The 26,291-nt window shown below is 43.6% G+C and overlaps 1 protein-coding gene across 3 annotated transcripts in view; it reads right to left on the bottom strand.

The window, feature by feature from the left end:
• LOC146649398 (carboxyl-terminal PDZ ligand of neuronal nitric oxide synthase protein-like) overlaps positions 1–26,291 on the bottom strand; it is a 247,081-nt gene that overhangs the window by 151,938 nt on the left and 68,852 nt on the right. For all 3 annotated transcript variants that reach the window (XM_085387095.1, XM_085387094.1, XM_085387096.1), the window contains exons 3-4: positions 16,892–16,984; positions 11,637–11,695 (exon numbers count right to left, since the gene is read on the bottom strand). In XM_085387095.1, coding sequence (XP_085243221.1) covers positions 11,637–11,695; positions 16,892–16,984 — 152 coding nt within the window. The remainder of the gene's footprint in view (positions 1–11,636; positions 11,696–16,891; positions 16,985–26,291) is intronic.

Below are 26,291 nucleotides of genomic sequence, written 5' to 3'. Positions count from 1 at the left end.
CGTTAACAGTTCAGTACATTTACCATTAGTGAGAGGGTGTCCTGCATATTCCCCAGGCAGCTCCCTCAGCCAAACAAGTAGTGTTTCCAGTAGTGAGAATATGCTTAAAGTTCTCTATTTCCTGCTGTGTGCAACATTTAAGAAAGGGCAACCATGGATTAACATGATTATCTCCAAATTGCCCAAAGTTCATGTGTGAAAAACTGCCCAGTGGGAGGGGAAATACAGAAGAATATGAAACAAAACAACAACACTGTCACATATATCTAACATATAACAAATAACTACTTACAGAAGCAGTGTCTACTTCATATTAGCATTTTTTTGTCATAAAACACGATGACACCTCATATAAAAATATGGCAAGATATTAATCCTCATATGTTAACATCGCCGCTTCTGCTACTGTGTATAGAAGATATATACACTTCCTATAAAACATAAATATATGTGAAGAGCAGAAGTGAAGTCCGGCACAGAAAATATCAAATATTTCATGACTGAGACTTCTGTTTGGACTGGCGCATCGTAACTAAGTCGAAGAGTAAAGATGAGATGTCGTGAAGATCTGTCACACTCGGCTCAGCAGATGACAGCCACTGATCGATGAGGCTTACCCATCGGACTTGGCTTCAAGCCCCCACCCTGTGCAGCCTCCTCCTGCCGTGGGGGTGGGGGGGAACTTTGTGACTGTAATATTAAAAACCGTACGCAAGGTTTAGATGCGTGGGACAGGGTGAGGCATCTCTAACCAAACAAAATCTCTGAGAATTCCTAAGCTCAGAGACGCTTACACAAACAGCAGGGCAAAATCCATCTTTCTGACAGAATCATTTCCAAAGCCCAAACCCCCAACTGGGCTCCTGGATGCACTTCTGAGCCGGGCCCGCCTGGGAGAGAGTGTGTCAATTTGTGCGCGTGTGCGTGCGTGCGTCTGAAGGGTAAAGAGAGAGGGAGCAGTGGGATAAAGAATGAGTCATTCGGTGCAGAATAAGAAGTGCGGCACTACCTGTCTTCAACTTTATTTCGACTTCTCTCTCTAGAACGAGGGTTTTTTTCTACCGTAGTCAGGCAGGCTTTCATCGTTTGAGCAAACTTCAACATCTCTGCATGTCTGTGTAAGTCTAAGACAAAGAGATTAATGGTGAAGTCATCTTAAAGCGTTCCTATCATTTCTCTACAAATCTGTCTGAACCACTTAATTCTCACAAGCTGCGTCTCAGCACTGAGTGACTGTTTGTGTCTAAGCAGGTCCGCTCAGACAAGACTGTGGTAAGAGTTCAAATCAAAGGCTTATAGCCCTTTGGCAAATGATCGAATGAACTCAATCTTAAGTCCCGTGGGGTCAAATGTACCACAGACATGTCAAGTTAGGCCCAACTTTCTCACACATATTCTCTTGTGGTGAGATCTTCCCAGCCGTTCTGTCTCCCCCAATAACATCTGCACAAACCTCGTCGCGTCCTGCATCCTTAATTCTGATCTTACAACGTAACCGCGGTTTCTAATCCCTCAGAACTCTGATATTCACACTTTAATATTATTCGACTTTTTTTTCAACATGACGTTTTCCTCTGCTTAGCCCTTTTCAAATCAAATCAAATCAAATCACTTTTATTGTCACATCACATGTGCAGGTACATTGGTACAGTACATGTGAGTGAAATTCTTGTGTGCGAGCTTCACAAGCAACAGAGTTGTGCAAAATACAATAATGTAAACAAGCAAAATACAAGAATGGCTACATCTGAAACTAATAAATATATGTACAATATATAATAGTATATGCATTTCTGGATGTGTATACTAAATATTTTTCTACGTGTGTGTGTGTGTGTGTGTGTACACATATTTTACAAATTAAATAGAGTAAACAATAAATAAAATATATAAAATAAATATACAGAGTGAGACATGTGCAAAACAGTGGCATTACTGTACAGTATGGAGTGCATAATGTTGAAGTTCCAGTAGTGGAGGTGAGGTGTCTATGAAGTGTTCATCAGTCTGATGGCCTGATGGAAGAAGCTGTCTCTCAGTCTGCTGGTACGGGACCGGATGCTGCAGAACCTCCTTCCTGATGGAAGTAGTCTGAACAGTTTATGGCTGGGGTGACTGGAGTCCTTGATGATCCTCCCCGCTTTCCTCAAGCACCGCTTCCTGTAGATGTCTTGGAGGGAGGGAAGCTCACCTCCAATTATCCGTTCAGAGCACCGCACTACTCGCTGGAGAGCTTTGCAGTTGTAGGCGGTGCTGTTGCCATACCAGGTGGTGATGCATCCAGTGAGGATGCTCTCAATGGCACAGTGATAGAAGGTCCTGAGGATGCGGGGGCTCATGCCATATCTTTTCAGTCTCCTGAGAAAGAAGAGGTGCTGCTGCGCCTTCTTCACTGTTTTGTTTGTGTGTACTGACCACGTAAGATCCTCAGCCAGATGTACACCAAGGAACCGGAAGCTGCTCACTCTCTCCACAGCAGCGCCGCTGATGGTGATGGGGGTGTGTACTTCTCTGCACCTCCGGAAGTCCACTATCAACTCCTTTGTCTTTGCGACGTTGAGAGTGAGATGGTTGTCTTGACACCAGTGGGTCAGGGCGCTGACCTCCTCCCTGTAAGCTGTCTCATCACCATTGGTGATAAGACCCACCACTGTAGTGTCGTCCGCAAACTTCACAATGATGTTGGAGTTGTTAGTGGCTGTGCAGTCGTAGGTGTAGAGTGAGTATAGGAGAGGGCTCAGTACACACCCCTGTGGAGCACCAGTGTTCATTGTGACGGGGGATGAGGTGATGCTGCCCAGTCTGACCACTTGGCGTCTGTCAGACAGGAAGCTAAGGATCCAGCTGCAGAGGGAGCTGCTCAGTCCTAGATCCTGCAGTTTCCTGTCCAGCTTCGAGGGAACGATGGTATTGAATGCTGAGCTGTAATCTACAAACAGCATTCTCACATACGTGTCTCTCTTCTCCAAGTGTGACAGGGCAGTATGTAGTGTCAGGGCTATGGCATCATCAGTGGACCTGTTGTGGCGGTATGCGAACTGTAGAGGGTCCAGTGAGTCGGGTAGTGCAGAGCAGATGAAGTCCTTGACCAGCTTCTCGAAGCATTGGCTTACGATGGGGGTCAGGGCTACAGGTCGCCAGTCGTTCAATGAGGAGTACAGGGACGATGGTGGCCATTTTGAAGCAGGCTGGGACTACAGACAGAGAGAGGGAAAGGTTGAAGATGTGCGTGAACACTCCAGCCAGCTGAGCCGCGCATGACTTGAGGACGCGGCCGGGAATCCCGTCCGGACCAGTAGCTTTGCGTGCGTTCACCTTCCTGAAGCACCTCCGCACATCCTCCTCAGACACAGTGTGCGCACTGACGTCATCCGCGGTGCGCACACTGTCCGGTCTCATGGTGTTCGCTGTGTCGAATCTAGTGTAGAATACGTTTAGATCCTCACACAGAGAGGCCGTGGTCTGCGGTGTGCTGGTTTTCCCTCTAAAGTCTGTGATCGTGTTTAGTCCCTGCCACATACTCCGAGGGTTGTCAAACTGTTGCTCCACCCTGTCCCTGTACTCACGTTTGGCTGCTTTGATCGTCTTCCGGAGTTGGTAATGTGCGTGTTTGTAGTCCGATGTGTTCGCGGAGGCAAAGGCGGTGCTCCGTGCCGCCAGTGCCGCGCGAACATCTCCGTTAATCCAGGGTTTTTGATTTGGGAAGGATTTAACTGTTCTGGATGGGACGACATCTTCCACGCATTTCCTGATAAATCCGCAGACTGAGTCTGTGTATTCATCAATGTCCCTAGCAGCCACGTGAAACATTTCCCAGTCCGCGTGATCAAAACAGTCCCGCAGCGCAGACTCCGATTGGTCCGTCCAACAGTGCACCGCCCTCCGGGTTGGAGCTTCCTGTTTAAGCTTCTGCCTGTAGGCGGGCAGGAGCAGGATGGAGCAGTGATCTGATTGGCCGAATGGGGCGCGGGGGAGGGCTTTGTACGCATCCCGGAAAGAGGTGTAGCAGTGGTCGAGTAGCCGATCTCCACGAGTGTTAAAATGGATGTGTTGGTGGAGTTTGGGTGAGACTTTCTTCAGGTTTCCCTTATTAAAGTCTCCGGCTGTGATAAACGCTGCCTCTGGGTGTGCGGTTTCCTCGCTGCTGATCGCGCTGTACAGTTCCCTGAGTGCTCGGTCAGTGTCGGCTTGTGGGGGAATGTAAACAGCCAAGTACAGGTTCACTAAAGAAGTGGACATTGCCAAACATCAGCACTCTGAGAAGATGCAGCAGCAGATCTCAGAGAATGACTCGGCCTCTGTGTGGAAAGGTTTTAGGAATATTACAAACTACAAGCCTAAAACCCCCCACTCCACTGATGACTTGCTCTTAGCCAACACCCTTAACGACTTCTACTGCCGTTTTGACGAGCCATCAGGCAGCCTTCACACCTCCAACGACCCCAACAATAGAGGCACTTTGGACACTCATTCCCCCACCTCTCCCCCCTCCATAGAGCCATCACCACCTTCAAACTGTTCACCTGCAACACCCGCCCCCTCACCCCACACAAAAGAGGATTTCACACCACCTCCTCCGACCACAACTCTTCATATTCATGAAGCAGATGTGAGGAAGCAGTTTAGGAGTCTGAATGCTCGGAAAGCTCCCAGCCCAGACGGTGTGTCTCCTGCCACCCTCAGACACTGTGCAAACGAGCTGGCCCCAGTGTTTTCTGGCATCTTCAACTCCTCACTGCAGGCATGTCATGTGCCTGCCTGCTTCAAGTCCTCTACCATAATCCCTGTCCCCAAGAAACCTAGGATCACTGGACTAAATGACTACAGACCCGTGGCTCTGACATCTGTGGTCATGAAGTCATTTGAGCGCCTAGTTCTCTCCCATCTCAAGACCCTCACGGCCCCCCTCCTGGACCCCCTGCAGTTTGCATATAGAGCCAACAGGTCTGTAGACGACGCCATCAACATGGCCCTACACTTCATCCTGCAGCATCTGGACTCCCCAGGAACCTACGCCAGGATCCTGTTTGTGGACTTCAGCTCTGCCTTCAACACCATCCTTCCAGACCATCTCCGAGGCAAGCTTTCCCAGATGAATGTGCCTGATCCCATCTGCCGGTGGATCACTGACTTCCTGACGGACAGGAAGCAGCACGTGAGGCTGGGAAAGAATGTCTCGGACTCCCGGACCATCAGCACCGGCTCCCCTCAGGGCTGTGTTCTTTCTCCTCTGCTCTTCTCCCTGTACACCAACTGCTGCACCTCCACCCACCAGTCTGTCAAGCTAATCAAGTTCGCAGATGACACCACCGTCATTGGGCTCATCTCGGACGGGGACGAGTCTGCCTACAGGAGGGAGGTTGAACGTCTGGTGTCTTGGTGCAGCCACAACAACCTGGTGCTGAATGCCCAGAAGACAGTGGAGATTATTGTGGACTTCAGGAAGCACACAGCCCCACTCCCCCCCATCATCCTGACTGACACCCCCATCACCTCTGTGGACTCATTCCGCTTCCTGGGTACCACCATCACCCAGGACCTGAAGTGGGAGCCCACCATCACCTCCGTCATTAAGAAAGCCCAGCAGAGGATGTACTTCCTGAGGCAGCTGAAGAAATTCAACCTGCCAACACGGACGATGATGCAATTCTACACTGCAATCATCGAGTCCATCCTCACCTCCTCCATCACCGTGTGGTACGCTGGAGCCACTATCAGGGACAAACAGAGACTGCAGCGTGTTGTGCGCTCTGCTGAGAAGGTGATTGGCTGCAGACTCCCATCTCTGCAGGACCTGTACACCTCCAGGACACTGCGGCGTGCAGCCCGGATCTCAGCTGACCCTTCTCACCCTGGACACAGTCTGTTTGACCTGCTCCCCTCAGGCAGGAGGCTCCGGTCCATTCGCACCAGAACCTCTCGCCACAAGAACAGTTTCTTCCCCTCTGCTGTTGGACACATGAACAATAACCACATGACTGTCCCCGCCACTAACACATGACCCTACGCTGTGTCACTGCATCATTTCATGTTTGGCACTGATCACCACCTGCACTCATGTATATATCTTTCTACGTAGCACTCATAATTCTTATTCTCATGTATATATCTCATGTATATCGCATGCACATATCTTTCTTTCTACATAGCACTTTAATTCTTATTGTCTGCACTGAAGCACCGCAGCAATTTCCTAATGTTGTAAACCTCAACATCTGGCAATAAACCCATTCTGATTCTGATTCTGATTCTGATTCTGAATAATCACTGCTGTAAATTCCCTCGGTAGCCAGAATGGCCGGCACTTAATCATCAGGTACTCCAGGTCCGGTGAGCAGAAGGATTTGACCGGGTGCACGTTCGCATAATCACACCAGCTGTTGTTGATCATGAAACACACACCACCGCCTCTGCTTTTCCCAGTAAGATCCTGTGACCTGTCCGCGCGATGCACGGAGAACCCCGGTAGTTGTATTGCGGAGTCCGGTACCTTGTCCGATAGCCAGGTTTCTGTGAGGCAGATCACGCAGCAGTCCCGCATCTCTCGCTGGAATGAGATCCGTGCCCGAAGCTCGCACAGCTTGTTCTCCAGAGACTGCACATTAGCCAGTAATAAACTGGGTAACGGTGGTGTGTTAGTGCGCCGTCTCAGTCGAACCAGAATGCCAGATCTTCTCCCTCTGCGTTGGCGTTTGCGGCCTCCAGGGCCAGAGAACAAAGGCGTCTCAGGTGAGATGAATGGGGGGTCTGCAAACGGAGCGTCCGTGTTGCAAAACTTGAACTCCGGAAAGTTATAAGAAAGACCGTCTTTTATGTCCAGTAAGGTTTGTCGGTCGTACACAAGGAGACATGTGCTACTCGCGATAAAATGAAGGAAAAGTAAAATTAAACACAGAAAAAAGCTGTTGCTTGGGGGAGCTCGCGACAAGGCTGCCATACTCGGCGCCATCTTGTTCATGACCTTTAGGTCACCAAGAGATAATGCTAACCAGGGAACAATATCCTCATTCTAGGAGAATGTATCATTGTTTTGAATTTGCCATTTTCATAAATGACAAGCAAGATCTCCTGATACAGAGAATAAGAATTGAGAGTGAACAAATTTGCACAATAGAAGACAAGATAAAAAGAAAAAAGGATCATAACAGGGCTGAGAGCATGACCTGGTACCTACACTCTGCTTTATCAGACATTCTGGCAGAGTGGAACAGTTTTGACCATTAAACTTACATCGGATTTGTACATTTGAGTTAAATCCTCTTTGTTTTCTCGCTTGTCGCTGACAGGTTTTTTACATGTTAACAATGCCACAAAAATTTGTCATGATAACATTAAGAAAACTGGCTGATTTAGAGCAGTAGCACGCCATTATTTTGGATATCCCCAAAATAAACACGGCCCAGGGAGACATCCAGTTTTTAAACCTGATATGATCTCACTGCCAGAGCGGGAAACACATTAAACATATTTGCTCACCTTTGGGAAAACCATCCATGCAGATCAACATAGCCTTTATGTTCAACTTCACTCCCCAACTAAAACATGCCTGAAGGTTTAAACACTGATAATAAAATGTGCTATCAAGATACTTTTTATCTACATTCTTTCTCTGCTCAGTAACCTCAGACTTATAATGTAACCCAGTATTTTTATTCTGAGGCCTTACAGTTTAGCATTCTGACTATCTTGTTTTTCTGGAGCCAGAAGCTTATTTTGGCAGGAGGTGCTGAGTTATCAGCTATCGCTAGCAAGCTGGGTTGCTGTGCCCATAAAACTATGTCACTCTGACACAAAGATCTGCTAATTAGTTTCAAGTAACACGCTAACAAAATACTATAACTGTCAGGGAGCTGAGGTCTTGCAGATAGTTTAGTGTTAGGTACATGCCTAATTACAAGTCTTAAAAAACATTTGAATGAATGGAGCTTGCAAAATAAATTACATGCATCGTATATAGATCAGGCACAACACTATGACAACTGACAGAAGTGAATAACATAACGTAAAGAACTGTACCCGAGTTGGACAAAGGCCAAAATTGTGATTGCTACATGACTGGGTCAGAGCATCTCCAAAACTCCAAAGCTCATGTTGGGTTTTTCCAGTCTGCAGCGGGAAGCAAAGGCTGGCCTGTGTGGACAGACGAGCTCATGCAGCTCAAACTGCCAAAATTGTTGGTGCTAGTGCTGATAGAAAGGCATCAGAATACACACTGCATCACAGTTTGATGCGTATGGTGCTGCATAGTTGCAGACCAGAAAGGGTGCCAATGTCGACTCCTATGCACCGCCAATAGCAATGGAGCAATGGAAGAATCATGATGAATCACGTTTTCTTTTAACTCATGTGGATGCCCAGGTGGGTTACTTATCTGGGAAACACCTGGCATCGGGATACACCATGGGAAGAAAGTGAGCTGGTGGAGGAAGTACGATCCTTTGGGCAACGCTCTGCTGGGAAACCTTGGGTCCTTGTTAAAGTTACTGTGACAAGTACCACCTACCTAAGCATTGTTGCAGACCATGTACAGCTTTTTGTTGAAATGGTAATCCCTAATAGCAAAAATGGTCCAGAAATGGTTTGAGGAGAACAAACCAGTTTAAAGTGTTGACTTGGCCTCCAATTTCCCCAGGTTTCAATCCAACTGTGCATCTGTGTGATGTGCTGGACAAACAAGTCCAATCCATGGAAACTCCACCTCAAACTTAAAGGACTTAAAGGATCGTTTGCTAACATCTTGGTCCAGATACCACAGCACACAATCAGGACTCTAGTGAAGTCTGTGCCTCAATGGATTGGAAGAACCAACACAATATTATGCAGTTGGTCATAATGTTACGCCTAATCGGTATACGCACACACAACACACGGCGTTATGATAAAAAGAATCCATCCATAAAGAGAAACCTTTTTTTTCACTACACTAGATGTTTAATACTCTTTAGTTGCCAATTTTAACGTGGGAGTCTATGGTGATGGCTCGCTTTTAGAGCCAGCCACAAGTGGCTACTCAGAGTTCTTGACACATACAGTGGGGCAAAAAAGTATTTAGTCAGCCACCGATTGTACAAGTTCCCCCACTTAAAATGATGACAGAGGTCAGTAATTTGCACCAGAGGTACACTTCAACTGTGAGAGACAGAATGTGAAAAAAAAATCCATGAATTCACATGGTAGGATTTGTAAAGAATTTATTCGTAAATCAGGGTGGAAAATAAGTATTTGGTCACCTCAAACATGGAAGATCTCTGGCTCTCACAGACCTGTAACGTCTTCTGTAAGAAGCTTTTCTGTCCCCCACTCGTTACCTGTATGAATGGCACCTGTTTGAACTCATCATCTGTATAAAAGACACCTGTCCACAGCCTCAAACAGTCAGACTCCAAACTCCGCCATGGCCAAGACCAAAGAGCTTTCGAAGGACACCAGGAAAAGTATTGTAGACCTGCACCAGACTGGGAAGAGTGAATCTACAATAGGCAAGCAGCTTGGTGTGAAAAAATCAACTGTGGGAGCAATCATCAGAAAATGGAAGACATACAAGACCACTGATAATCTCCCTCCATCTGGGGCTCCACGCAAGATCTCATCCCGTGGGGTCAAAATGATCATGAGAACGGTGAGCAAAGAGCCCAGAACCACACGGGGGGACCTGGTGAATGACCTGCAGACAGCTGGGACCAAAGTAACAAAGGTCACCATCAGTAACACACTACAACGGCAGGGAATCAAATCCCGCAGTGCCAGACGTGTTCCGCTGCTGAAGCCAGTGCATGTCCAGGCCCGTCTGAAGTTTGCCAGAGAGCACATGGATGATACAGCAGAGGATTGGGAGAATGTCATGTGGTCAGATGAAACCAAAGTAGAACTTTTTGGTATAAACTCAACTCGTCGTGTTTGGAGGAAGAAGAATACTGAGTTGCATCCCAAGAACACCATACCTACTGTGAAGCATGGGGGTGGAAACATCATGCTATGGGGCTGTTTTTCTGCCAAGGGGACAGGACGACTGATCCATGTTAAGGACAGAATGAATGGGGCCATGTATCGTGAGATTTTGAGCCAAAACCTCCTTCCATCAGTGAGAACTTTGAAGATGAAACGAGGCTGGGTCTTCCAACATGACAATGATCCAAAACACACCGCCCGGGCAACAAAGGAGTGGCTCCGTAAGAAGCATTTGAAAGTCCTGGAGTGGCCTAGCCAGTCTCCAGACCTCAACCCCATAGAAAATCTGTGGCGGGAGTTGAAAGTCCGTGTTGCTCGGCGACAGCCCCAAAACATCACTGCTCTCGAGAAGATCTGCATGGAGGAATGGGCCAAAATACCAGCTACTGTGTGTGCAAACCTGGTAAAGACCTATAGTAAACGTTTGACCTCTGTTATTGCCAACAAAGGTTATGTTACAAAGTATTGAGTTGTATTTTTGTTATTGACCAAATACTTATTTTCCACCCTGATTTACGAATAAATTCTTTACAAATCCTACCATGTGGATTCATGGATTTTTTTTTCACATTCTGTCTCTCACAGTTGAAGTGTACCTCTGGTGCAAATTACTGACCTCTGTCATCATTTTAAGTGGGGGAACTTGCACAATCGGTGGCTGACTAAATACTTTTTTGCCCCACTGTAACTGCCGGCATCATTTTCCATCCCTGGAGGTTGTTGTTTGACTCACAATCATCCAGAACAAAACCCACTAATTGGAAGGTTGACAGTTCAACCCCCGGTTCACCCAGTCTGCATATTGATACTCCCAATACCGCGCATGTAACCAACAAGAGTATCGAATAAAGTGCTATATGATGCATATGAATAACACTTGAAAGTCTCACACTATTACAAACCTCTACTAGACTAGAAGACCCAAATGCCTCGAAGCCGAGTCTGCTTGATGTTCTGAATTTACATAAAAATGTCTGTTCTGAGGAAAAACAGCAACACAGGAAAGACACAGATCCCAAGTATTCCACACAACACCAACACCACTGGCAGTAAATAAGGTTACTTTAGGTCACGCTGCCACTGGGATACAACTCAGGCTGTTTTAAGATGTCAATTAAACCTCATGCTGTGATTATGATAGAATTGCAGCGCTGCAAACAAAACTGCAGAAAACCACAGTATGGTTACAGGGGATAAAGAGCTGACTAACGGCTCAGGTTTAATTAGATGCCCCCATTAAAAGAGAAAGAGATCCGAAATTAACATGACAGCAGAAGTGACACTTGGGCACATTAGAACTTAAAATGTATTCAATTTTTAAAAACAGTGTTGAGGATTGGTTTGATTACCATTTCTTCTGATATGATGTTTAGCATTTTTTTTCTGAAATGTTGGTGGTGCTGTGCTGTTTAGGAGTCGGTGGACGTTATCGCCAGACTTACCAGTGCCTTCTTTCTCCAAAATGTCAACGCTTGCACTGACAGAGACAAAGGATTCTCATTTCCGGAGCCACCACAGTGTACTTAATCAAGTTTGGATTAAAATTCATTTGGGAAAAGGCTCAATGAGCCATAAGGACTGACTTACTAGAATAAGTATTAAAAAGCATCTAAATTAGCATTTAAAGATGAGCTAAAGAAATGTAACGTTATGACAAAAAAAAATAAAAAATCTTAAGGCCAGCTTACCTGTAAATGGGATCCTGCATCACCATCATTTTGCTCTCGTCCCATGTCCACTCCTTCTTCTGTGTAAACAAAACGAAACCATTCAGTTACACCAAATGTAAAAAAATTGGATACATAAGACGAATGAAATAAGAAACATTCCTTGCTTGGACAGTTTGAGCATAAATCAGCTGAAACTCAAAGACAGACAGATGATATTCCGTGAGCACAGATATCATTGTGAGCCCTTCACATACATTTTTTACTTGCTCCTTTTGTCTGTTTGATTAAATCTACCTTTCACCTTAATGTCACAATCAAAATGTCACCACAGACGCACACAGGAATCATTCTTGTTGATTTCTGTCTCCACAGAGCCCTTTGTTGACCGAGTCATTCAATCACTTCAATCTGCGCTCTTTGAATGCCTCCTTTGCACTCAGAGATGTAAATAGATTGCTGACCGTCACACTTGACATTTCAGCTTTCGGGACAAGGAGCCAAACTCGACAAGAAAACATTCATCCATCGACTGGCCTTTAATTGCATCCCGCCAGTACACTTGACCAAGGGCCTTTTGAGGGCAGCCAGGTACAGAAAAATAAATATCCATATTTTGTGCTCACTTTTGGTTTGTTGTCAGAAATTAAATATAGTTTGAATCCCTTCATTTTTCAGAATTCTTTTTAAAACTTTATCATGTTGCGTTTTTATCTGAGTTTGTGCCTGGCTTTCAGTTAGCTGACTTGACAGCTAACTGCTATTTAAGTGAAGGTGGAACTGTCCTGTTAGCATATGTAAAGTAGAGATGACAACCTAAGCCGAAAGGATAATACAAAGTTCCAAAAACAAAAAAAGAAAAGCAAAAACTGACTGCCGGCTTGCCAAACTAAATAGTTACAAAACAAGCAGGTACTAATTTATTAACACAGATGCAGCCCGTTCATTCTGATGAATGCCCTTGGTAATTTACCAATAGCAGTGGAAATTAGTAAGTCAAACACAAGCAAACTTAATGTGGGCGTGAATAATCTAACAACTAAACAACACAGCAAAAGACTTTTGCATATTTCAAGTGGAGGGTGGTGCTGAAGCAAACCACACAGAGTTCAGTGGAACCATGGACTGACACTGTCTAAAGACAAAGGTGGGATGTCTCATCACTTCTTGATGACAGAGCTCCCAGGGTGGACAAGATTCGCCCTGAGTTCTTTAAGGTTCTGGATGCTACATAGCTGTTTTGGTTGCCACATCTCTACAACATGGCGTGGAAATCTGTGGCAGTGCCTCTGGTTTGGTATGCTGGAGTGGTAGTTCCGATCTTTAAGAAGGACAACCAGAGGGAGTGTTTCAGCTATAGGGGGATCACACTAGTAAGCCTCCCTGGGAAGGTCCAAGTCAGGATACTGGTGAGGAGAGACATTCAGTTAGTTAAACCTCAATTTCAGGAGGAAAAATTCGGGGGTTTTTGTCCTCGTTGCAGAATACTGGACCAGGTCTTTATCTTCTCGAGGATATTTGAGGGTACATGGGAGTTTGAGGAACTATTCTCTATTTGCTTTTTGGACTTGGAGAAGGCATTTTACTAAATTTCTTTGTAAATTTGGGTACGACTTACTCTCTTATTGCTACGAGAGCTATTCAGTCTCTGCACAACTGAATTTCGAGGCCCATCTAAGTTCCAGAAGTTGGTGTCAGAATCTCATTTCTGCTTTTTAAAGATGCTCAAGTTCTATTGGCTTCAAAATTCGGACACTGTACCGCTCTATTGTGGTGAACTGAGAGATGAGTGTGAATGTGCAGCTGCTGATCTACATCCCTACCCTCATCTATGTTCACGAGCCCTGGGCAGAAATCAGACTGTGGACACAAGTGGGAGAAATGAGTTTCTTCTGAAGGGCGGCTGGGCTCCCCCTTACTGTTGAGATGCGAAGTTCCTTCATTCAGAAGGAACTCCACATTGAAAGGAGCCAGTCGAGGTGTTTCAAGCATTGCCTACTTGGAAGAGGCCCTGAGGCAGATCCAGGGAAAGCTATAGAGATTATATCTCTTAGTTGGCCTGGGAAAGTCTTAAAGTTCCCTCGGATGAACTGGGAGAGGATGGTCTGGTGTATTGACCCACGGCGGGAAAGCGGCATTAAATAGATGGATGTGTGGAGATTTTCACCAGTTAGCCTGTAAATGAAGTTATTGTTCCATTTGCATAAATGTGCACATCACTTTTGTTTTCTGCATGTGTATGTAGCTGCAGGTATTTTTTAGTATGGCCATGTGTAATGAATGGCATGTGTATATGACTCACGGCCGTCAGTGGATAACAAACTATTTCAGCAAAAACCTCAATATTCATTACATTCAGTACACATTACGCAGAGACTTTGATCTCTACCTTATTGTTTATGTGCAGATTCTCTGCTTACAATTGTGACCTAAAACCTAAAACACTTAACATTTCTGTTAAATGTCAAAAACAACTTTGTAGCCATTAATACATCAGTCGCTTGTATTTTGTGTTATTCTTTCTCTCCCGTCGATGTGACACTTTCTGTTCTGTTAACGTAAAATGCCAGCTTTAAGGTCCAGAAACATGCAGGGCTCTGCTCTAAACATGCAAGATTTGGCCTCAGCAAAAATCTACAGGACAAGTCAAACTTTGGGCACCACTTTGAGCAGTCTACATGCACTGATTTCACACTTTTAATAACATCTCCCTTGGGCTTCCAAATAAATTATTCCTCCTAGTGGCAACTATCACATTCACATCAGGGATGTGCTTTTTTTGTGCTGTCATTTTCAGCACAATTTGTAGTAAATTGTCAGGCTCAAATCTAAGCGCAGTTTTATGGTTTAATTAAGTACTCAAAGTACCTCAAAAGAAATACATATGCAGTAGGCAAGCTGAAAAAAATAAATGTCCCAAAGCCAATGTGCCTGTTCAGTACTCCTGACAGAACGATTCTACGCTGCTTAAAAGTATCTGGTGATGTCTGCGGACTCAGTACTTCCAAAAAATATAAATCTGTCGACTTCATGTGCATCTGGTCACCGGAAATGAGAATCTATATTATAGAGAATATACAGTATTTCCTAAACAGTTCTTCAAATACTGATGTAAAGCTTCAGTAACAGCTGAGATTTTCCACTTTGATATTTTTTATTGAACTGAATTTGCTGAAGCACAAAGCATGAAGGACATTAGCCTTAACCCTATGAATACTTACAGTATGCATCTTCCACTCACACTGCTGTCCACAACAAAGCTATAGAGCAAATATGCAGATGTTTTCAGGTGGCCATTTACTAACAAAGCTAGACTTTTAAACTAGTCCGATTAAAGGCCAACTCCTTTCAGGGCCATTCAGACATTAATGTAAATCTGACATACAAATATGGCCTTTGTAAGTCAACAGAGTTTCACCTGATATAAGCTGAGTGAGTCCTACATAAAGTAGGTACAGTCTTTCAGGTGAAGCTTAACTATAAAGTTTTTTCAGACTACAGCAGCAAAATCAGTGTGCCAAAAATGATGCTCCAAAAAGCTTAAAGGAATTTGACAGTTTTCATCAGAATTTGGAGGAAACCATCTTGCAAGTTGGTTTTATATGGAACATTCATCCCTGCATCATTTGCTCATTCTTCCCAATACGAAGGAACTAAGGAAATGTGTGGTCTGTGCAGATGGTGGACCATCAGCTGAGGAAATCTTGCCATTTTCACAGCCAGCAAGTTGCCAACAGGCAATCAGATTTTGGAGCTGCCTCATCTCCTTACAAAGACACAGACTGTCCCTTTAAATACAAGACTTCGATTGCTTTTCAGGCTTGCACAGAGTGTTTAAAATAAACTGTATATGAAAGAGAAGTGAAACATAGAGGAAGAAACTTGGACTGGCTTTTTAGCCGTCAGATAATTCTATCAAAATGCTCCAGAGGGCACCAATAACACAAGCACATCTGAGAGGTCCAGGACACGAGGCATAGGAGTCAGATGGGCTGAAGCTCCCTGTTGGCACACTGATCAGCCAAAGCAGACACAGCCCTAACCTTAAGCTGTATGGGGGAATGTATTACAAAGCGAAATTAATGAGTTAGCAAGCTATGCTGACCTTAAAGCCAAATTTTTCTGTGTCACAAAAGTGACTCTCTTTTTACCTACCGGTAGCTAAATCACCATGGTAACTGATACTCAACCTGGTCAGGACCAGGTTGTGTTCAAAGTGAGCTCAGTTTGCCCATACCTTACTGTTGCCAGCTCTATGCATCACACGCTCACTGGAATCCTCAGTATGTAATATTGGAACACAGGATCTCTAAATGGCTGGCAGTGAAACACAACAAGACTTGCACCACATTTTTGTCTCACTGCGCAATCCCTTACGTGCGCAAACCCTGCACCTCCTTGCAGGTCTACTTTTACTGGTGGTGGGCTTCAGTTCAACTTACGTTGACTGCCATTGACGTCTATAGACGTCAATGGCAGTGAATGAGTTAATTTCGGAGCATTTTCTTGTGTTCAAATTACAAGAAACATGTATGCCTGTGAAGTTAGGAGAATACTTGCTCTTGCTGCAGCGCTGCACGTTTTGTGCTGCCCTCGGTAAACTCATTGCAAGGCAAAGGCTGCACTTGTGTTTATAAAGTGAGGCACTGTTAGCAGATTATCCACACAGCTTTCCATTTCCATCAGTACATTTCCTTTGCCCAAGTGGCATCTCACTTGGGAAAAAAGTAGCCCTAAACTGCTAGAGTCAACACCCACCTTTAACCACTCTGTAAGCATCGGTGAATGTTGTGGGCTAATAGAGCTGGCTGTCATCTGCAGCACTATCAAGGATCGAGTGATAGTGCTATATGCGTGATGAATTGGGCATTGAAGAGAAAAAAGAAAAGGAAAGGGAAAGAAAAAAAGAAAAGAAGAAAAAGAAAAAAAGAGAAAGAAAAGAAGAAGAAAAAGAGAAAAAGGAGAAGAAAAAGAAGAAAAAGAAGAAAAAGAAAAAAGAGAAAAAAAAGAAAGAAAAGAAAAAAGAAACAAGAGAAAAAAAAAAAAAAAAAAAAAGGATCGACGTGGCCGATGACAGAGGTGGTCAACGCGCAACCATAAAGCACACGTATGAACCAAAAACAAACATCAATGTTTTTACACCAAGACATTTTATATATTGTTTTACTGATCCGTTCAAAGGTCTACGATGCGGGTGACAACAATTCAGTACAAAACAGTACAAAGTAGTACAAAAGATGCTTTTAATTTGCAATTTATAAAAAAAGTTCACTCACTTTCTTCTTTTTCCTCAAGGTGATTTTCACGCCATCTACAGACACCACGATGTGGACTTTTTTCTTCTTGATGTTTTTGACCTTGAACTCATACTGCAGAGAGAAGACAGGCAAAGCGATATTAATTCTTTGGAAAATTAAAGGTAGACGTGGGATGTGTGTGTGTGTGCGCGCGTGCGTGCGTGCGTGCGTGTGTGTGTGTGTGTTGGGGGAGGGGGGGTCCACCTGTTGAATCATGTCCTGGGGCAGTGGAAAAAAAAATTATACGAAACAGGGAAGAAATATCAAATGACAACATTGGCGCATGTCTGACAGCCCTGTCTAACTTTTAGATGGTTTGATCTAAAAGTTGAGTTAAAGCTGCTGTGATTTCAGAACTATATTAGTTATAACACCGGTGTAACATGCAGCTGAAGGTACAGAGGTGATACTTCCACTCAACCCAAACCTCTGGACATAAAAACCCTACAAGCGTCTGTTGTCAAGGCTTGCTCAACAGTCTTACATATGTATCAAAGCAAAGTACCGTAATTGTCGGGCTATAAGCCGCTACTTTTTGCACAAGCTTTGAACCCTGCGGCTTTTAGTCAGGTGCGGCTTTTCTATGGATTTTCCATGATTTTTGTCATATCGTAAGACGATTTGTTTTGTGTGTTCCGCTGTTGTACGGCACTACGTTGCCTGGCGGAAGGATCGGGGTTCAAGAGTGGTATGTTAGTCACATGTCCGTCCGCCAGGCAACGTAGTGCCGTACGAATTAGCGCGAAAAAAAGAACTTCAAAGTAGCGCTACGCGTTCAGCGGGAGTCGTGGATGATGAGCGGCGATAAACTTGCGAAAAGCAAGTTATGCTCAACTCCACCGGTGGATTCTGACAGCGTGGAAAAGTGTGAAAGCATCCACGATCACCAACGGATTTTGAAGGGCTGGACTGCTGCATGATGGAGAGGAGGACACCGCCACGGCCCTTCAGAGGGTGTTCGACTCCGACACTGACAATGAGGATTTCTTTGGTTTTGAAAGTGACAACGAAGGAAAGGAGCTAAGAGTGGATGACGAAGCCATCCTGAGCCTGTTTGTATCCGACACTGGAGGAGAGGACTTTGGTGGTTTTAGTGCGCAGGAAGAAGAGAAAGATGGTGAATGACTGACTTTTCTTCTTGTTAAAGCCGTGTCACTGCACCTGAGCCTAAAAGGTAGTCCGAATCTATTTTTCTGGTGTGCTGTAGGCTACTGTTATGTACTACATGTGCAAATATGTACCCATAACTTGTTTTTCAAAATATTAATAAAAGTGATGTCTCCAAACAGCCATCTCTTTCCTGACAATTCCCTTTGTGCATATTCTCTTACATATGATAAGTCAACATTGAAACACCTGCGGCTTTTAGTCAGGTGCGGCTAATGTATGTACAAAACAGGATTTTCCCCTGATTTTAGCTTGTGCGGCTAATATTCAGGTGCGCTTTGTAGTCCGGGAAATACGGTACTGTTAAAAAAATTACATTGACATCTTGCTAGTTAATGGTAGCAGCAGATAACTGAGGTTCAGTTTGTACAGACCGAGCACGGTGTGAAAAGACGACACGGAAAATTTTTTGGATGCAAATTTGTTGTGCAACATTAAGGGTTTCATCCATCCATCCATTCGCTTCCGCTTATCCTGGAGCCTATCCCAGCTGTCATAGGGCGAGAGGCAGGGTACACCCTGGACAGGTCGCCAGTCTGTCGCAGGGCTAACACACAGGAACAGACAACCATTCGCACTCACATTCACTCACACATTCACACTTAGTGGCAATTTGGACGGTGGGAGGAAGCCGGAGTACCCGGAGAGAACCCACGCAAACACGGGGAGAACATGCAAACTCCACACAGAAAGACCCCGGCATGATGTTGGAATTGAACTCAGGACCTTCTTGCTGTGCGGCAGCAGTGCTAACCACCGTGCCACCGTGCTGCCTATTCAATTTTGTGAAAAATATATTTTCAGATAGACAGAGCACACTGTTGAAAAAAATCAAGCCAACATCATTTCTAATGGTTTGATCTAAAAGTTGTGTAGGCTCTGTGTAGGTAGGTATGAGCACCGTGGTGATGCATGTCATCTCCAAGTCGAGATGTGTGTGCCCCAACAATATATGTTCATCTATCATAAGCCATATAATCGTCCCAATACAAAATGATGGTACTACACATTTTTTACCATGTCATGCAGACTTCTGCTAAAGCAGCTCGTTCTTTGTTCATAACACCCAGAGCATATTTGCATCCACTCATATTGCACTTGCCACAAACCAAGCACGCAGTCAAACTATGAATAAAACCAGCTTCACTGTGTCTTCATAAACACACTTGAAAAATTTGAATAAGCATCGTGCCAGCTTTTGCAAACTTGATCAGCCCTACAATAACAAACTTCTGTGGTTAATTTAAAAACATTCTGGTTTCTATGTTAGAAGTACCAGAAAGCATTAGATAAAGAAAGCTTGAATGAACATGAAATTATTTGAGCACAGACACCTGACAATGACCAAGATTTGTTGCAGAAAAAGGGCAATCCCAGCTGAGTGAATATAAGATGATGGGCAGACTCCTGCTATGCTAAAGTCAATTTATACCCCATAAATCAAGCTGAGACAGCTTCCATGGTCTCTGCTGCCTTTAATGGAGCTGTGAGCGGTGTCAAAAAACAACCCTGCAGGAGGCACCCACAGTCAATAGTGTATGGAGCCACACTGTTTGCCTATCAAATACAGAGCAGGGCTAAAAAAAAATCCTGGATCAAGTGACTTTTGTGTTAATATAGGGATCTTGCAAACTGACATGCAGCCGAGTGATGCCTGAATCCCTGAGTTATACAGCACCACCTGAAAGGTGACAGGAGACACACCTCTATGTCTACTTCTAGCCATCAGCCATCATCAGAGAAACGACTGAGGTTAGATTAGGTACAATCCTACCATGCTGTGAGACGCTTATGGAAGACCCACTCAGTGAATCAAAGAAAGACATCAGAACATTGGGGTGCATATAAAAACAGCAAAGCGAGCACTCTGGTCTAAATAAAGCACAACTCATTGATGAGTTCTGAATCAATGAGCCTTGGTTACCCCTGAGACAGTAGCTGGTTCACCACTGCTCCTTCCTTGGACAACTTTTGATAGATGCTGACCACTGCAGACTGGGAACACCCCACAGGAGCTGCATTTTTGGAAATATTCAAGTGACGTCAGTGTATGTGCAAGTAATCCCTGACCAAATACTCTCTCAGTCTGGCTTCAGACTGCTCGAAACACTTTTTATATCTATATTGTAAATTCAGTCATCTCGGGGACAGCTCTGGATGGTCCACCCAGATGCTATCTATGAGGGACAGCCAATCAGAAGAGCATGAGGTTTGGGGTTTTTTATTATTATTATTTGTTTGCTTTTATGTGTTGCACCAAGGCCCAGTATAAGAAAAATAATGATATAATGTTAAATGGTTACTACATGCACAGTTATGTATTGCAATTCAAGTCATTCAAGTCCAATGGATAGCTTGAAATGGTACAAAGTTAATTGGTGAACTGTCAGAGGTTAAAAAAGGTAAGGTTACCCAAAACAAAAAAAGTATGTACATTTCAGAATTATATAAAAAGGCCTTTCTCCAGGGAACACAAAATGGGTTCACAATTTAAAGGAGGTTGATCAATCCTTGAAAGCTGCTGCTAATAATTCCTCCAGGTGTTCCAACTTTTCTGGATTACTTACAACCCCATCTGTCTGCATAAAACCAGTGTTGGAACACATTATGCTACCATACCCTCGTGAGCATCAGTTTAACAGTACTGTACTGCAGAAAGTAGTGTGTTGCTACAAAAATGGCGAGAATAAGGCAATTAACAATGGAAGAGAGAAAGACCATCATAACACTTAAAAGTTTAGGTCTCTCCTACAGAGAAATTGTAAAGAAAGTCAGGGTGTCAGTGAGTACAGTTTCTTTCACCACTGAAAGGCATTCAGAAACTGGGGAAATTTTGACAGGGAGAGGTCTGACAGACCCAAAGCCATAAATAAAACAGTGGACAAGTTTCTGAGAGTCGCTTGCATGATAGGCAGCTCACAGGACAACAGCTTCAAGCACAGCTTAATATTGGTCATAGTAAGCAAGTCTCAGCTTCAACTCTGAAGAGAAAACTTCGAGCTGCACGTTTGACAGGAATAGTTGCAGCAAGAAAGCCAGGCATCAGAATAAGACAAAGAGGCTTGGCTGGTCCATGAACCACTGCCACTGGTATTATGGAGTGATTTATACAAATTCAGTAAATCACGCAGGATCTTTATATGCTGTCAAGTAGGTGAATGGATAGTTCCACAGTGTGTGGCATCAACTGTCCAACATAGAGGAGGAAGTGTGATGGTCTGGGGCTGTTATGCTGGATCCAGAATCGGTGACTTGTACAGAGAGGCACCCTGAACCAAAATGGCTACCACAGCATTCTTCAGCGCCACACACTACCCTCCGGTATGCACCTAGTTGGTCAGGGGTTCATCCTACAGCAAAATAATGACCCAAAACATAAGTCCAAGCTATGCCAGAACTACCTCAGGAAAAAAGAACAAGATGGTAAGCTTCAAAACACAGAGTGACCAGCACAGTCTCCAGCCTTAAACCCCATCGAGCTGGTCTGGGATGAACTAGACAGAAGAGTGAAAGCAAAGCGACCTACAAGTGCCACATTTACGGGAACTTCTGCAACAGATATGGGAAGAACTTTATGAAGAATTTTGATTTCTATTGTAGAAAGAATGCCATAGGTGTGTTCAGCTGTTATATCTGCCAAAGGTGGCTACTTTGATGAGTCAAAAGTTTAGAAGACACTTTGGTCTATCAATTTGGTCTATGATTTCTGTTTTAGCTCCAACTGCTTATTTGTATTATGCAATGAGACATTAAACTGCGTAATTCCCAATGAAAAAAGGGAAAAATTGGGGTGTTCTAAAACTTTTGAACAGTAGTGTACATATATATTTATGTTACAGAGGTTTTTGTCAATGCTTTGTCACAACTTTGGCTCGTTTGAGATCACAAAGTGAAATAAAAATGATGACATTTAAAATCTCTGGCCACATGCTGACAAATTCAAATTCAAATTTTATTTGTCACGTACACAGTCATACACAGTACGATATGTAGTGAAATGCTTGGACAACTGCTCGTGACCTAAAGAAAACAAAAAAGGAAAGGCTATGAATAAGATAGGAAATAAATATGAAAAATTAAAAAGGGTAAATTTAACTAGGAAGGAATAAAATATAAATTAAGGTTAAAAATGAAATAACTGTACAACACAAATTAGAATGAAGGGTAAATTTAACTGGGAAGGAATAAGATAAAATATATAAATTAAAGTTGAAAATAAAATAACTGTACAACAAAATACACAATACACAATATAGAACTATATAAGAATGTATGAAGAAATCTAAATCTAAATAAATATATACACAATAACAGCAGCTGTACAAGTATTAACTGGAAATGAAGAATATAGTGACCAGTGTTGTGCAAAACCAAAGTCCAGAATGTCCAGTGTGTGTGTAAGAACTGTATGTGTGGGTCAGTACTGTGTGGTGGTGTGATTGAGAGACCGTATCGCCTGCGGGAAGAAGCTCCTCCTCAGTCTCTCTGTGTTGGTCTTCAGGGAGCGGAATCGCTTTCCTGACCTCAACAGAGAGAACAGTCTGTTGTTGGGATGGCTGAGGTCCTTCACGATCTTCCTGGCCTTGGTCCAGCACCGCCTGCTGTAGATTGAGTGCAGGTCAGGGAGCTCGGAGCGGATGGTGCGCTCAGCTGACCGCACAACCCTCTGTAGAGCTCGTCTGTCCTGCATGGTGCTGTTCCCGAACCAGGTTAAGATGTTTCCCGCCAGGATGCTCTCTATGGTGCACGAGTAAAAGTTCCTGAGCACCTTGGAGGGCAGTTGGAAGTCTCTCAAGCGTCTGAGGTGGTAGAGACGCTGTCGGGCCTTTTTCACCACGGTGTTGATGTGACAGGACCATGACAGGTCCTGCGTGATGTGAACTCCGAGGTATTTGAAGCTGTCCACTCTCTCCACTGGGCACTCGTTGATGACGGGGGTCTGGTAGTTCCTCTCCTGCTTAGTGCTGAAGTCCACTATCAGCTCCTTTGTCTTACTGACGTTTAGAAGGAGGTTGTTCCTCTGGCACCAGTTCTCCAGATTCCTAATCTCCTTCACGTAGGCCGTCTCGTTGTTATCAGAGATCAGGCCCACCACGACGGTGTCGTCAGCAAACTTGATGATGGTGGTGGAGCTGGTAGTGGCCACACAGTCATATGTGTACAAAGAGTACAGCAGGGGGCTCAGAACACACCCCTGGGGGGCTCCAGTGCTGAGAGTGGTGGAGGCTGAGACATGTCCGCCCATCCTTACTGCCTGTGGTCTGCCAGTTAGGAAGTTGGAGATCCACTGACACATAGATGAGCTGAGTCCCAGATGACAAGGTGACTTCTTGTGTTATGAATTTTTTACGTCTGTATAATGAAGGAGCTGATAGAATGCAGAAAGAGCGCCCTGTCCGCATCGGTCTGAAAAAGCAAGAAGCTTTAAGAAAGCTTTGAAGAAACCCAATCACCTCCTTACTGGCTGTCAGTGCACAAAAAGTGCCAGAGCTGTTTGCTAAGAGATCACATTTCCCATCTCTCTGCAGTTCGCGACCAATTATGCGTAAATGTGCTCAAACTAGTGAGTTGTTGATTGTCAATTAGTGAGTCAACAGAAAATTACTGTGCAACAATCTCATAAGTTTTAAATAATTTATTACAGAAAAGACACCAAATACACTTTTAGGTTCCAGCGTCGCCTAATTGCTAATGTTTTGAGAGGCAATTTTCTACAATTAAGTGTACAAGGCTCATTAAAATGAGGACATATTAAGCAAGGAGAAAAAACAATAGAGCAGAAATGATAATGTTTTCCACAGTGCTTGACTTTTGTAAGCAGTTACAGTCTATATACTGCAGAGGAGGACCCAACTGTTCAGACAAGAGGGTTACTGTAAGGGTTCTGAATCTCTCCAGATGTCTGCTGATGTTGCTGTATCAATTTTAAATTCACTTTTAGACATCTAGTGCATTAGTTACACTCGCTTGTCCTTGGGTTTGAATTTAAGGAAATGCTTTTTGTTGACACAGAGACACAAACAACCAAGCTCGCACTGACTTTACAAGAAACCAGTTTTAATTGCCGTAGTCCAATATGAATAATCCCTTGACAATACAAAATTAAGCTAATTCCATTTTACTGATCCTATTAGCAATATAGATGTATGATGTTTAAGATGCTTCAGACTGTATATAGTTAATGCAGACAATGCAAGCTGCTTTGCAACCCACCTACACCCCAACTACTTCTTAGATGCCATTTCTGACTTCAGTGTCATGTCTTTTGTCACTAATATGTGGTCTGTTCTGCGAGAGGCTCTCTAACCCTGTAAAGTTTGAACCAACAGGCATGACATTTTTGACAAAAAAATTCAAACCTTTTGAAACTGGAGTGTTTATTAAACCATTTTAAGAACTTAAATATCAACTTGGATATATGACTTTCATCAAATATAAAACACCTGGCATTAAAGGATTAAGTTATCACTGTATGCATATGGAGAGGTGAGGAGGTCCAAGAGTAGAGTCTTCCAAGCAATTGTAATAACAGTCCTACTTTAACTAAGGAGGTCATAAAAAGAGATCTTGCGCTTGTATAAAGCCAAGCGCAATACAGGCTTGAGCTATTTTCAAGAATGAAATGCAAAAAATGTCAGAGGACTCGGGCTTCTGCATTGTACAAACTTGGCTTTTCTGGTATCGAGCACAATTGAAGAGATGCTTGTCCACGTCAGTTGTCTTCCCATTTCAGGAAATACTGTTTGAGCTGGAGCAGCGGTCCCCAACCACTGGTTCATGAGTCTGTTGGTACCTGTTGCAACAGTTGAGGCTCGGGTGTGAAATTTATGGTTTTTAGGGTTTTTATCATTATTTTTTTTTAACGTTTTTATTGTTAACTCGGTTTCCTAGGGTCTTTTCTCGTGTGTTATGAATAATATATATATATATATTTTGGTACCGGTACTCGTTTTATTTTGTTGCATCTATCCGCGACACCTTAAAGGCCGGTCTGTGAAAATATTGTCAGACATAAACCGGTCCGTGGAGCAAAAAATGTTGGGGACTGCTGAGCTAGAGAACCGGAGGAAGCACATTTGATGCTTGCTGTGAATTCAGTGATCTTATTAATTGGGGTAGTTTCACATGGGTAAAATGACACAGACTCTGTACTAGGGACGATGTCAAACTGTGCCTTTTTTTCGCTGCCCTTTTATGCTTTTTTCACAATGAGGTTAATGCATTTGGTTAACAACCCTAAATATAAAGAATACTTAGACGCAAAGCTCTGCATTCAACAATCTGTTGATACCTTCAAAAAAATTCGAAAACCTCCACAATATTCCCTACATATAATCTGGGAAAACACTTCAACTATTCAATATGGTTAAGTTCCAAAGTCTATAAATGTTTACGTGTCAGTGTTATTGGTGGTTTTATGGTCATGTTGTCATCCATTGTAATGTTGACTGTGCTATAGATGCGAGATTTAAACGTTGGAGCGGCTGATCGATGGCACGATTGACCTCCACAGAGATGATTACAGCAGCAATTTAACAGATTTTTCATGCAGGGTTTGACTGGCCAAGTGCATGCAGTAAACTATGACAGGAACACTTCTCGCTAATAAGCCTGTCTATTCCTGTCTGTTATGGCCCTGTCGCTAAATCCACATTACCTACCACACACACTCCCTAGTGCTTACAGCTTCCATTTCAAGAGGCAGTAGCAATACTATAAATCACATCGCTGCTGCATCTATCTGTAAAATATGAGAAAATGAATGCAAGCAATTAAAAAACTTGCAGCACAGAAACTGCTGTATTTGAGAAATTGCACAAGCATTCATTTTACAGTCCCAACAGCACAGCTATACAGGACAAGGTTAGAATGAGCACAGATAACGGTTTGTAGTGCCGCTCAGGTTGTTGAGGATTGTCTGAAATGTGTCTGCTGGATAACCCTCCTGAATTCACACCTAAAATGATATCAATGTTGTCACTTAGATTGCAGCCAAAATGACTGTTTGCATTAGAAAGTATGAAGAAAAACCTATCAAAAAACCATGAGCTTCTTGATTTAATAGTACACCAAGCTAACAGTTTAGCCTTCTGTTATTCAGTGTTAAATCGATAAAATTGAATTTTTTTTAGATGTCAGCATCCTGTAGTTTTATTCAGATCTCAGTTTTTACTAAACCTCATCAACAAGTGAAAAGCAAAGTCAAACAAAG

This window comes from Rhamphochromis longiceps, linkage group LG17 (assembly GCF_057381845.1).
Source record: "Rhamphochromis longiceps isolate RC_006_pf linkage group LG17, R_longiceps_female_GT1.1, whole genome shotgun sequence".
NCBI lineage: Eukaryota > Metazoa > Chordata > Actinopteri > Cichliformes > Cichlidae > Rhamphochromis > Rhamphochromis longiceps.
The sequence above is the reverse complement of the archived record's forward strand: the minus strand, read 5'-3'. Positions and strand labels throughout refer to the sequence as shown.